Consider the following 14,221-nt stretch of genomic DNA (forward strand, 5'->3'; position numbering starts at 1 on the left):
GAAGGATATTGCCGCTCACTAACAAGGTCACCATGTTCGGGTGTTTCAGAGCATTATTGATAATGGCATCGACAAGTCACCGACATGTGTACTCATCATGCATTTCTTATAACACAACCCTCTCTTGGCAGGGGTTCGATGATGACACCACACGTGGATCATTACACGTTACGAGTTGTACTTGGACATTTTTGGAGCATAATGGGTGTGTATTTTACCTTTGAGTTCCTGATTTGTGTGCAATGGCTACTTGTGCTACAGGTTTAGTATGTATTTGTGCGTGGTGCCGTCCTCAAGTCCCCAAAATGTTCTGAATTGCAATGCTCGCCTATCAGTGCATGATCCAGACTATGAGTTCTGTATATAAACTCACAGTGACACTGATCCAGATTCCTCCAGTTCTACCCAATTTCAAGTCGCGCCAGTCCTCTTGCCTTTGCCCATCATGCTGCAGCACCAAGATCTACTGGAGTCCAACACCAAATTTGACTCTGAGTCCTCATCAGAGTCTAATTCAGATGACCTGGACGAAGAGCTTATACAGGTCTGCACCGCAATTGCACCTGCTTCTGTAGATGCAACGCCTCAGGAGCTCCGTCAGGTAAGTTATTACATTGTTATTGAGTTTGATATCACATTTTAAATCCATTGGTTTGTGATCACTAGGCTCTCAAGGTCACTCAAAAGTTGTTACTCAACTTGCGTGGTAGATACCAGGAGACTATGAAGAGGAACACCCTGCTTGAGGTGGCAATATCCAAAGGTCACAAATGACGCAATCTCACCCCAAATGATCTTGCAATGGCAGCTAAGGAAGATACCATCTGAGCTCTTGGGAGGAAGTACTCCATCACTCACTGCCTTTGGATTAACGTCGAGATCTTCCCATTGCGTACTTGTCTAGACGTCAATCTTAACAGCAAGGAGCGCTGGATAAGCGGGGTGTCGATGGAGGATGGTGTGAAGGCCGAACTATTCCAGTTCATTCCTGCAGAAGAGCATGAATTGATGAATTATCATAGCTTCGGCTCTCAGGTATGTTGCGCCTATCATGTTGATGTATTCTCATGTTCTGATCTAAATCTCCTTAGTTCGGGAGGGGCGTCAGTAATGCTCATTCTGAAATGGCCTCAGATGTCAAGGCATGTGCTGGTGCTATCTTCAGTCTGAGCGCGAACATCTTCATACGGAGCTACAAATGACACGAAGACCCTGGATGTCGTGCGCTTTTACTGAGCCCCCATGGTGACTATACGAAGTTTGTGCCGGTGCTGTTTCCTACACCCGAAATGCCGGTACCAAACGAGATGCTCAAATCAGTGAAGCTGGTGCAAGTACGTCCCTTTTTTGTCATTGTACAAGCTAATAAACCCTCATATGGTGTATAACAGGTGTTGAAAGTATCGCTCTTTGGCAAATCATCATTGGCTGCCACAGGCGCTGCATCTTCTAGGACGAAGGCTAAGATCTGGAAATTATGGGCCATAACACCAGGTATGATTGCTGCTGCTGCTGTCATCGTAAGTTATTTTTGAGCTATTGTTACAACTACGACTCATTATTCTCAAACATCAGGCAATGTTCCTACTTTCCAGTGACACAGAACTGACTGAGATTGGGGAGACCACTAAGATACCATATCGCAAATACCACAACTTCTTCCGTCAACGCCTACTCACTGGTGGCCCCTGGGCACACCAGGTCTTCTTATTCTTCAATGATGCTCTCTTCTCAATTTCATCCTCTGTCCCTCCTTCTGCCAATGACGATGGACTGGGCCACATGTATGAAGAAGAGTTTGAGCATGCCATGGAACAGGAGCTTGAAGGCCCGGTCTTCAATGCAGGTCATTTGGATGATGTCCGTCTGCCATTACTAAACTCACAGACCATTAGCGTCCCACACAATTCACTCCTTTCAGACTCTGAAGATGAGGCTCATCCTCCCACACCTCTGAATCATCCTCCTGCAGCTCCGACTGTCAATGCAGCGGCAGCTCCCACTATTGTAGCCCCACCTGTTCCAGCTCCCCCTATTCCAGCTCCTCCAGAGTCTATATCTACCACGATGGGGGACCTTAATCTGGGGGACCAAGATGTTCGTCTTGGAGTTGAACATTTAAGTCCTATGGAAATTAATAATGCATGCCCCAAACCAAAACCAAAACCAAAACCAAAGCCCTGGCGCAAAGCCCAGATGGCTGATAATCTTGTCATAGCCGAAGGTTTCACTGCAGATTCTACTCATTCAGCTGTTTGGAGCATCAATGCTCAGACTACACGGAGGTCTGGCTGAAAGGCCAAATAGTTTGCGCTCATCCAACAGTCATTACACCTACATTTTTTTCAATACATAGTATTTCTTGATTTGCATTCTCATTACCTTTTTTTAAGGGCGTTTCTGTCACGCTCGTCCAGCAGCAGCCAGACCTTAAAAATATTCTGCAAATACTGATTTTTTTTGTCGCTCTCGGACTCTACTTAGTGCTTATAGAATTTGCTGCCTACGCATTTTAAATTAGACTTTGATTCAAATCGCAAGCTGTTTCCGATTATGGAAAGATGATGCAAGGCCAAACAAAGGTTGAACTTCATCTTCCCTCTGACTTTCAACTCCTTTCAATGTCCTGAACCACATTGACAGTATATTCTGCATTATAGTCTGAATCTGCCTTGGACTTCCCTTAGACCTCTGAATCCTCAGCTCATCAAGACCATTGAGGATTCCTTATATGACATGGTAAATTTTACCAATGTGCTTGTTATTGCTGCTACCACTGAATATAATGAGCGCTCCATTTCTTTAGAATTGTTACCTGACGACAAAATCCACATTGATACTCCACCATGAGGACAACTCAGTCTGAGGCTCAATGTCACCCACTGTCGTCTTTGATGCTGATTTGTTCACCCATAATGCCTTTCCATCATTGTGGTGCTACAATGATTCAGAACATGGTATGTGTTTTTAAAAAAAAACTCAATACTGAAAAGCTTGCTAATCACAGCCCTCATTGTTGACTCATTGAGGCAGGCAGTTGCTTACCGTCAAATGCTTCTCCTTCATTTCCCCCTCGACAATGTCTACCACTGCTGTAACTATAATAGCCTTCTCCTCGAGCGTGCCACCAAGACGCCGCAGCAGCCGGCACCAATTTCGTTCATGTACTCAATGACGAATTATGCATGCCACGGTCACAATATGGATCAGCCGTTTGTGGATGGTGGACTCTTATTCCTGGACCGCTGTAGTGCTGCCATCCTGCCATTATAATGTGCGTATCCGCACATATTAGTTGAACCCCATTGACATTCTCTCACCGCAGGAGGTATTATTGCTTGCTTTGGCTCAGGGCGCCTCGTGAAAGGCACATTTGTAATGGTATTGGTGATACGTATCTGTTAAGGTCGTGCTCAAGGGAGAGGTTACTCAAAGGGCTTCGGCTTCAGCTTGTATGCTGCGCCCCTTACCCGAGTACGTGCCCTTAATTTCCGGGGGACAGAGGGGAAGTCCAATGGAAGTCCGGGGAATTCCAGAGGACAGAAGTCGGTGGAGTTCGGCGGAACTCCGGAAGACTTATGTGGGGATGGAGTAAGGCTACTACAGAAGTCCAGAGTAGAAACAGAACAGAGGTTAGACTACCCTAAGGTAGAGCCAGAGAGGTGGTCCTAAGGTTTAACCCCTAAGACTCGGAGGTGGACAAGAGGTGAGACTCAAGTCCGGAGATTGCAGGAATGAGCAGAACTAAGATGATATTCGAACTAAGGAGTTCCGGAGTATTACAGGGGTTTATATACTGTAGGTATCATGTAAGTGAATCAGTCAGCAAAGGTAAGGGCTATGTACAAAGCATGTGGAAAGTCTATTACTAAGTATAACAGATCAAAGCAGTGAAGTCAGAAATGAAGTAAGAATGGACGGATCAGTAAGCATAGTGGAATAGGACATAACCGGTAACCGGAGCAATAGCTAATCTAAAAGGAGTTAGGGGTGAGTGTGGAGATGAAGGTGGAGCGCCGGGTGGAATAGTAAGACAGAGGACCGGACTTCAATGAAGTAGATCCGGAATTCCGGATCCAGAGGTATGGGATATGACAGTATCAAGAAAATCAACTTTTGTAATTACTGTATTTTGATGGGATTCCAATTTGATGCTTTGCCTTACAATGAATCCAATGCCCTCAAAATGGAATCACGTAACTTCCAATTATCTTGCAATCAAGGCGAGATCTTTAGGCTGTCTTAATTTGACCCTTGCATTGGAATGGTCTTGGGATGGTCTTGGAAGACCACCCCTGAGGCTTCCAAGCAACTTCCATGATTTTTGGGTTGTCTTGCAACCGGACCGCAATGCTGCCGGTAAATTGAAGCCTTCCACACCCTTTTAATATATTCCAACCAAAATTAGATTTTTCCGACACAGAGACAATTAGACTCAATACTCAACATCTGATACATCTGAAATGACCTCCTTCTTGCCATCATCTGGTCCCTCTGATGCTAATTCTAAAGTTGAAGTAGGGGCCTCTCAGAAGATCAAATCATGTTGATACATCATGTGAAGCACCTGAATTGCCTCTACAACATCACCCTTCAAGTGGTTATGACACTTGGTGACAGTCAGAGCTGCAGCAGAAAAAGCTCGCTCACTCAAAACTGAAGTAACCATGATCGACAAATGATCATGGGCAAGGTATGCCCATACAGGGTACTGACGAGCATTCACCTATAACATTAAGCCAGATCAACAACAATTCAGTTGACATGAAATGATACCTTACTCCCCACCACTGAATGATAGACATGTTATCGGGAACTAGAGTAGATGAGTTAAGGTAGAGGTGGAACTCTCTTAACCATGGCAATTGGGGATCCCCTTCCGACTCTTCTGGTTCATTGTCACCACTCTCATCATCACTAGAGAGCTCTTGAATAAGTCCATGTACCTTACCAGACTTCTTTTTTGGTGATGATGGAACACCATGCTCACCATACAACTTAATATGCTCTTCCTTAAACTAGTCTAGATGTAAGCATATATCTGCTTCTTGAACAAATTCCTAATTTTGCAGTGCATAGCATTACAATTCGGCAGAACAACACTGCTCATAGCACAAGCTGCTACAGCAATCATCTTCTGGAAGCTCGGATGATCAATTGCTTGAATAGGCTGTGTTAGGTACCGTGCCGACTCAGGAATCAGAGGTGTCGGGGCTTGGCTTCCACTCTTGCGCTGTGCCCTTAGCCGAGTACATGCCCCAAATTTGGAGTGGGTCCGATGTTGTCTGACGATAGGACAAGTGGACCACTTAGGTCCGCTTTGAGGGTCAAGAGGTAAGAGCTACTAGCGGGGGACCGACTAGGAGTGGAGCGGAGAGGACGGAGGATAATGGGGAGGGTGGAGAGGAGCAGGGGGAATACTTAATAGGAGCGGAGGAGGCAGAGGATGATGCAGAGGGCGGGAAGGAGCAGGAGGAATACTTGATAGGGGCAGAGAAGTAAAGAGAAGACTTAGAGCACGGCTCTAAGTTGGAGGCAAGGTCCTACTGAGAATTCTCACAAGTAGTAACTGCAAGAAGATAAGTAATATTAAGACTGGGGAAAATATCTAAGTACAGGATATGTTATATACTTCTATGTATGAGGCAGTGATCAGGATAACTATGTTGTAAAGCTATGTACCAAGGATATAGTTTGTAAGTACTTTACACAGGCGAAGACATAAGTCAGAGCGGATATCAATATGTACACATCAGATCAGTGATCAAGCAGTAATAGGAATTACCGGTGATCCGGAAGTAAGGGTCTATGTACCAAAGGGGAAAGTATATATCTAAAAGGGGAAAGAGGTTCCAGTTGAATGGAGACGTTACGGAAGGGGACCAGTCGGGCGGTCGAGCGGAAGTGTAGGGGCAGATGCAGATAATGATTGGACGGAGTGGAGAATGGAAGGAGTGGAGGTGGTCAGAAAGTGGAGCGGATATTGATATCGGAGCGGTCGGATCAGGTATATGACAGGCTGCAAAACAATCAAAAATCACTGTGAATACAATAAATCAACACCTACCTGGCTAGTGGAAATTAGCCACTCAATAGCAGCTTCATGAAAGACTATGTCCATGTATGGGACAACAACCTTACTGGAAGAATTTTCTTGCAGATGGCTGTCAAGACTTGTTTGCTGCACATTTGCAATAGCTAGCACCATTTTACATTCCTTGATATCTTGAGGCAACATCAACTCAAAGTTATTAGTCTTGCACCATCAACAATAATTATTCTGTAGTAAACATTAAAGTGTCAAGTATCAAAATAAAAAACAAACTTACTGAATGCCGGAATGCAATATGGCATCAACATGTTGATGTGTCACTAACAATCTGACATGGGTACCCTTTCTTTCTGCAACTCTGTCAGTGGAGATAGTGAAGAAAGATTATGTACTTACTTGCATGACTCACAGTCTCAGATTGAACATGTTTTCCCATCCTTGGCCTTGTGTGGATAGGGTTTGCCAAAAAAAATGCACTGACATCACTGCCCCTCTCCTCATGTCAAAGTACAGGTGTCATCAATATACCCCCACTGTAGGTGTAAAACCCCATCCTTTCTGCATCGTCTCACATCAGTTCCACATATTCCGCACATTTCATGTTTCCTGTGCATCGTCCAATGGGTTCCGCATTCCCGCGCATCCTTTGGAACCCACCTGCACTATCCGATATTCCCGCGCATTGTCAGACAACCTTCGCATGTCCTGTCCCCATCCTTCCAGGTCCATTGGTACGCTGTATCTCTCTTCCTGTTGCTTCTAACATTATCCGGATCACACTGACACATGCCCTTATGGCACGGACCTCTATTCCGGAGTATTGCACCCATGTGCACTGCCTGCCTTTGTTACACTGATGGTAATCAGAGGAGGTTTCAAGTCAATCAATCTACTAGAGGTGGCACTCTAAAGTCAAAGGAATCAAGGTGGATTCACTAGTGTCTAACTAGTAGTCTGAGGATGTATCTGGGTAGTTCCAGCGTAGGTCAAGATGAGGAATCATCGAGACTATGACCTGCTTATATATGATAGTAAGTCAGGGTCCAGGGTCAAGGGTAAGTAAGTAATATGTCCATATAAGTATAGATAAGTGTCCATGGGAATACACATGGTGTATGCATGTTAAGGGTCTGTGAGAATACACTAGGTATTAGCGTGTAAGTAATATCCAAGGTCTTGCCGAGGATAGATCGAGATTGATCTCAGATCAATGAATAGGGGTGTGCACCTGTGATAAGGTGAAGTCGGAGAGTAACCCTAGATAGGGTGATATCAGGAAATGATGACACTGTGACATGGTGTCAATGTGAAGAGGTGAAGATGTGAAAGGTGAAAAGGAAAATGAAAGGTGTCACAGACAACCGTAACAGCCTTCACTTCCGCTTCCTGAGAAGTTTACTACCTGTACCTCAGTGTTCCTTGAAAATAATCTTCCCTTTAAGTAGTGGTACTCAGGGCTTGGGTGTTTTTTTATCAAATTGAATCCCATCTTTTACCTTCCGACTTTTCTTCCACTTTTCCTTCACCTTACTAGAGGACCACTTTGACTTATGCCCACTATTAATCTAACCTTGTGATATACTTCCTTCGACTCGATCTGCAAGTTCTGACGAATCTGTACGTTCCGCATTGTATCCAGTTGAGTTCTGCTTCATTCTGTTCCATTCCGCTTGAGTTCTGCTTGAGTTCTGCTTGAGTTCCACTTGTTCCACATTTTTGCGGATCCTCATCCTACCTGTGGTAGGGTTGATTAGGGTCGTTTAGTCAGAGACTAGTACTCCCCAGTAGCAATCCCCTTTAGGGTCGAACGTGCTTGTTCTCAAGTGAGGCAGCAGGCAGCAAAGACCCAACTGTGTAGTAGATTTATTTATCACTGCTGCGCTTGTTGTACCCACAGCGAGTACTTGGAGTCTCTTCTGTTGGTTGGTGGGGAGGTTAAGTTATAGTACCAGTGAATAAAAATACATACCTGTGTCATCCATGAGAGATGCAGAAGAACAGGCATAATCCATAAATGACGGATCATGAGCCCGACAAAGGTGTTGGCCTATAGAATTGAAAGAGTAAGTATACAAATGCAGAGGCGGCAACATACCTTTGTGGCCCATGGCTTTGTCTCCTTCACTGGACAACTCCACTAAGTCTTCCGTCAAGGAAGGAGTCCAGTCTGCATCCACCAAATTGCACTTGCCAGCATTTCTCGAGTTGGTGATAGCTATAGGTTGGAGAGTCTGTTGAATGTTTTTATGGCTGCTGAATTCTGGTGTTGCACTGTTGTTAGAGTTGGTAAGGTGAGATGATGGAATGATATTGTGCTTTGTTCACACAGTGATGGCAACAGGTGTGTCATCATCAGATATCACTGTGGGAAGCATCAGTACCATCACATTCTGCCAGTAGATCAGTCACACAAAGAATCACTCACTGGTGGTGCATAAACTGTACATCATGGTGGAATATGCTGCCGGTGTTTCCAAACTGGGAAGCCTGAGCCTGTTCAACTCACAGGTCAGGCCCAATACATCACTAGAGGTGTTTGCTGGATCATACTAGCTAGTAGCTTGAATATGTTTGTTATACCTTACAATGCAACCAGTTTTTCAGTGTTCCATCACTTATGCCCAAACCAAGCAACTTGCAACCAGACCTGAAAAGACTGCAAAATAACTGCAACTGTGGTCTGGTTCAAAAAAACTGTGGTCCAGTCCAGTTGCTGGTCTTTTTGTGGTCCAGCAACTGGACTTTGGAACACTATATTCAGTGTCCATACTATTCCCTTCCCTCAGTCTTTCCAACCAAGACTGAGGTGAGCTACTTACTATGACTCCTCCGCATACTTAGTGCTAACAATACATAGTTTTCTCTTACTCATTTCTAGGTATGCACTTGTCATAGCTTTAGTCTTCTCTCACTTGTTTCTAGTCTGAGCCTCTTCACTTTGTCAGATACAATTCATTCATGATATGAATGTGAAAGAACCTGATTTCACCCCTTTTTAAAGGGGGACTTTAATCCTGCAGTGTTGCTAAGTATCCTGGGCCAAGGATTTAGCATTTTCAGCCACTAACCTTTCTAATTGGTCATAATCACACACCTGCATTGACTTTCATGATAATCGTGTCCGACCATGTATTCAATAGCCATTGAAAACTTGAAATTGTGAACTCCATTCTTCAGAAGGCCCTGTGCTCTACACCCATGAACCTGGAGTTGCAGCTGGATTGCAGTTATTCAACCACTGCAATTCGGATGCAACTTAGCAGTCGATCTCGTGATGAGAGGCTTAGAGTGAGCAAGAAATAAGGATCTGCATGGGTATGGGTAACCCGTGTGGGTCACGGGTACAGGTACTACTCGGGTACGGGTACGGGTTAAGATTTTGAGACCCACTGTGGGTGAGGAAAATAGACTCTGGGGTGATTCAGATGTCTAACAAGGGTGTGAGGCAAATACTCGTCCCAAGGGGATTGCTACTGGGTAGCGAGTCCTCAAGTAAGTGCAAGGAAAGCAAAGACTAGACTCTGTCTAGCGACCCAAAGGGTTCTGGTCCTTACTAGGACTGGAAACACACTGATGCGGAACAAAGCGCGCAATGGATGGAACAAGCGCACAACAAGCAGAACAAATGCGCAACAAGTGGAACAAATGCGCAACAAACAGAACTAACACGCAACAAACAGAACTGACATGCGGACAGAGATCACGGATACAATGGAGGGAAAAAGAAACTACAAGCCTATATGAGGAAGATTGGGCAAAGTCAGACCTGGCTTGTGTCTGGTACTTGTTCCAAGTCGTTGGATTTGGGGAGTAGGGTGTTTCAAGCAGAACTCACAGATGTGCGGGCGTCATGATGAGGTCAAGAATAGATTCAGGAAGATATTTTAAACAGTGAGTGGAGTACTGGGAAGTACTCTGTAAGTGGGAGTCAAGTCAAATCTATCAAAAGGTAAAAAACTAAGATCCCATCTATTGCTATCTATATAGGAAGGGGTTCCGAAAAGCGCTATGCTACAACTGGGCGAGGCTGTGAGATAAGGAACTGGTTCCAAGTAGCGGCAAGATCCATATAAGTATTGTAACACATGTGAAATGAGATAGCAACATGTCAGCAACACAAGGAACGTAGCGAGTACTCACCAGTGAGGATGGAAGGACAGGGACAGGACAGAGGAGGACATTCTGAAGGCTAAAGGGATATGATGTGCATGATGCACGGTTGTTCTGCTTGGTTCCGCATTGTTCCACTTAGAGCCCATTCAGCAACCGACATTTGAACAAAATTTAGCCAACCAAACAAATTGTGCATGAGCGGCACGAAAGCCGACATGTCGGAGTTTGAATTCACTTGCCCTCCAACTATGATGACGATTCCTACTACTATTAGCCATCGATACGATCCTCTGCAGCGAAAGCGCATCTTTGCAACTGTAGCTGTTCTCATTGTCTGTACCCAGTTTCAACTCCTGTCTATGACCAGAAAGAATGAAAACAAATCATCTGTACCAAAAGCGCAGTGGACCACCCTGGAGGTTGAGGCTCTCTTGGATTATCTAATCACGCAGGTATCCAAGATGGCAGGGACAACGTTCAAAGAGGAGACATTTACCGATGCTGCAAAGAAGATAGCAGAGAAGGTTGAAGAAGCAGGGATTCAGGCCTAACCCAAGACCATGACACAGTGTAAGATGAAATGGTCAACTGTGAGTTACATCCATCCCACTCAGATCATTGCTAACATCAACTGCCCCTATAGTTGAAACAGATCCACAGCGCGATAGACAGATATCGGAATAGTCAATCAGGATGTCATTGGGACAATATTAATGGGGCCAATATTCAGGGGCCATCGGCAGAGCTCACGTGGGAGCAATTTCTCAATGCCAGCAGTGGCAACAAGGTATGTAAATACATTTGGCCTCCAGTCTGCTGCTTACATTTTGTCTTGAGGTTATGAAACCTTTTAAAAACAGCGGATGGCCATTTTGGTCCAAGATGTTGCAGATTCTGCCACATGGCAGTAGCACTGTTGGGGCGGCTGCCTATAACCCAGCTTCACTCGCTGCACAAGCATCAGCGGCCGCTGCCGCTACTAGTGCTGACCCAGAAGCAAGCGGTGATGCTCTGGGTCTTAATATGAGCATAGCTGATGCTGCCGCCGCCGGTGGTGTTAGCAACATACCTGAAGTTGATGCCACTAACACAGAGGCCTTGGATGGCTTTGGATGGGGCCATATCATGTCTACTCTTCCAACCCCTGGGCCTGTGGCCAGAGGTTCTATGTTCCCCCCTCCCCTGTCTTCAGTGGCAGCTTCTAGCACAGGAAAACACTCACACTCCGATATGATCCTTTCCACCACCACCCCCAGAACCTCTGTTCTGGAGTCTCCCACCAGCAGCACTGATAAAAAACCTAGATTATCAGCACGTGGTGGCGGCAGCAGCAGCAGCAACAACACTGGCATGTCACGCATCACTAGCGGCTCCAGCAAAAAGGCTGCCAAGGATGCTGCCAGCACTGCTGTGTTTATGAACCTTCAAGGCTGCATCAACCGCCTGACGGATAGTCTCACAGCATCAATGGTCAGTACTGATGAAACTCGGGTAGCAGATGAAAGATCGAGTGCCATGTCCATGATGCAAGATGAAGATGGTGTGTCGGGAGATGACAAGATCACCCTCATGAACGTGTTCATGAGGAGCCCAGTTGTATGCTCCACCTACTTGCTCAACAGGCCCGAGAATCGTCTACCCTTTTTAGAATCTGTTATCTGGCAGGCTCACAGGGGGGAGTATGGTGCATTCTAATCGTCTTCTCGCTCATCAAAATCATATCGCCGTCTTTTTGCTTCATCCTCTTTCATATTGCGTCTTACAAATCACGTTACATAGCCTCCATTCATTGATATGCAGCGCATCTTCATGTTGTAGTCCTATGTACACTATACATCGTGAATTTATGCATCATTACCATCATCCTCACTCCCATAGTACTCGTCTATGTTGTCCTCGTTCTCTGAGTCTTCATCGATATCCAACGAGTGAGCTACGTCAATCAGATCACGCTCCTGCAAAATTGTCTGGTAATCTTCCCACATCTCAGTCGCCATGCGATCATGAAATATGTTGGCTTCGTCGCGGATGGTTGTGGGTTTGGGTGGGTCGTCACATGCTTCGCCAGGTCGTCCTTGATGGGTGGGGTTGTCGTTGAAGATGGCTCTCTGAGGTGGAGGCTCTTCATATGGGTCATGAGCGCGTATGTAATTATGAAGAGCGCATAGCGCAGTGGGTATGCGTGCCTGAATCCCTATCTTATACTCCGGGGATACTAAAAGAATGCGAAAGCGCCACTTCAGAACACCGAAAATATGTTTGATAATGTTGCGAGCGGATGCGTGGCGAAGATTAAACAATTCTTCCTTGTTGGTGGGTCTGGAAGCAGTGTTGGATGAGCCGGATAACAAAAAAAGAGCCTATGACATACCTGACACTGGCACGACCCCATTCAGCCAGATGGTACCAAATGCCGCGGTAAGGGACCAAAAGTTGTTGGCATGAGGGGAACCCCAGGTCTGCGAGAAGATATTTTCCCGCCGGAAGATTCAGCCCGTCATTGCAAGCTACATCCCAGAGCCGTGCATTGGTTGCAGATCCCTCTCATCCAGTGAGTGCAAAGGTGAAATTGAGGTCGAAATCGCAAATGAAGAGGCAATTTTGAGAGATGAAACCTTTTTGATTGTAGTAGAGGTGGCAGGTGGCAGAGGGAGGGAACGCATGGATGTGACTGCCGTCAATCGCTCCAATAGCGTCCCGGAAGTATGGCCATCATTTTGGGTTGTCGCGAATAGCACTGGAGACAGGGGCATTGTCGGCAGGAAGGTGTACATGCGTCGTATAGAATGGGTGGGAGGCGAAAATCTCTAAGATCTTGCAGAAATACCTACAAGGGAGTTAGTGTCAGGCGTGAAACATAGATCGAATCACAAACTTGGAAATAGTAGTGTTTGAACGCTGGAATCGTTCTGCAACATGTCTAACCGTCAAACCTGTGACACAAGTGTACAGAAAAATCGCCAACTGCTCCTCGAGTGATACAAAGCGTGAATCCGTGTGACCGAAGTTTCGAAGGTCACACACCAAGCTCTCAAAGACGTGAGCAGTGACACCAAGCTTGCAGCGGATGCACTCTGGGTGGCCGACAATCAACTCCATCACCCACTCTTGCCCTGTGAGGGCAGATGTGTGGTAGGGTTCAGGATCATCCTGGACTTGCTGTAGGAGGATATGCGCTGTGGCGGCAAGTAGAATATTGAGGAGGAGGGCAATGTAACGAAGCATATGCTGGCGAACTGCAGCTTGAGGTAAACGAGTCCGGTTGGGGTGAGTCTGTACTGCTAGTGGTCGAGTCAGCTGGGCTATGAGAGGTCTCTGTTGAATAAGAGGGTTAGTCAACGGCTGCCTGAATACTGGATCCATGGCTAGTATGTTATCGATAACGGTCAATCTTACCGAGGGCTTTCAAACTCAGCTTACATCTCAGTCACACTCGTGCCACCGACAACTTTCGAGTTGGTAAAATTTTGTTCAAATGTCGGTTGCTGAACGGGCTCTTAGTTCCGTGTAGTGGGCAAGTCAGATAAGAAGTGGATGGGTAGCAGAACACACGGAAAGATACTGGTAAGGTTTGGGAAATATATGGGATACGGGCCTACAGTGGGGATGTTCCCCACACCACGCTCTAACCTGTACCCTTGGTGTACCTGTACCTTCCAAAATGGTAATTACTTTGGTATTTTAGTTTGTGCATCAAACAACAATTCTAGAATTGCAAACACTCACTAAAATGAGGTACATATACTATCCTCGCATGTCTCCACTTGTCCCTACTTGTTTGCACCTCATTCTCACTTGTCACTGCATGTCCCTGCATGTCTCCACTTGTTCCTGCTCATTTGTGCTGTTCTCACTTGTCTTTGCTTGTTTCACACTTGTCTCTGTGATGCCTGGCTGTGCATGTTCGTTTTCACCTGCCAGCACTCATTTATACACATTTATACACATTTTTGTTTCCCAGCACTTGTCTGCCACTGTATATAGGTGTGTATTCAATGATCTTATATGTATGTTCATTACTTACAAATGTTTTCACATGTCTTCAATGCTACCATT

At 45.6% G+C, this 14,221-nt stretch overlaps 2 protein-coding genes across 2 annotated transcripts; one reads left to right on the forward strand and one right to left on the reverse strand.

Moving 5' to 3' along the window:
• Nucleotides 1–445: 445 nt before the first annotated feature.
• Nucleotides 446–2,295, forward strand: EDB91DRAFT_1252742 (uncharacterized protein; the record flags this gene model as incomplete). Its single annotated transcript, XM_041323548.1, has 8 exons — nt 446–601; nt 667–747; nt 809–842; nt 905–1,035; nt 1,092–1,152; nt 1,210–1,334; nt 1,392–1,520; nt 1,576–2,295. 8 exons carry the CDS (start codon nt 446–448, stop codon nt 2,293–2,295), a joined length of 1,437 nt encoding a protein of 478 aa, XP_041172955.1.
• A 3,574-nt stretch (nt 2,296–5,869) lies between these two features.
• Nucleotides 5,870–8,502, reverse strand: EDB91DRAFT_1252743 (uncharacterized protein; the record flags this gene model as incomplete). Its single annotated transcript, XM_041323549.1, has 6 exons — nt 5,870–6,019; nt 6,068–6,225; nt 8,022–8,099; nt 8,148–8,323; nt 8,378–8,414; nt 8,478–8,502. The coding sequence occupies 6 exons, from the start codon at nt 8,500–8,502 to the stop codon at nt 5,870–5,872; spliced, it is 624 nt and encodes a 207-aa protein (XP_041172956.1).
• Between the last annotated feature and the right edge of the window lie 5,719 nt (nt 8,503–14,221).

This window comes from Suillus paluster (genome assembly GCF_016628075.1).
Source record: "Suillus paluster strain FC165 chromosome Unknown EDB91scaffold_72, whole genome shotgun sequence".
In the NCBI taxonomy this organism is placed as follows: Eukaryota; Fungi; Basidiomycota; class Agaricomycetes; order Boletales; family Suillaceae; genus Suillus; species Suillus paluster.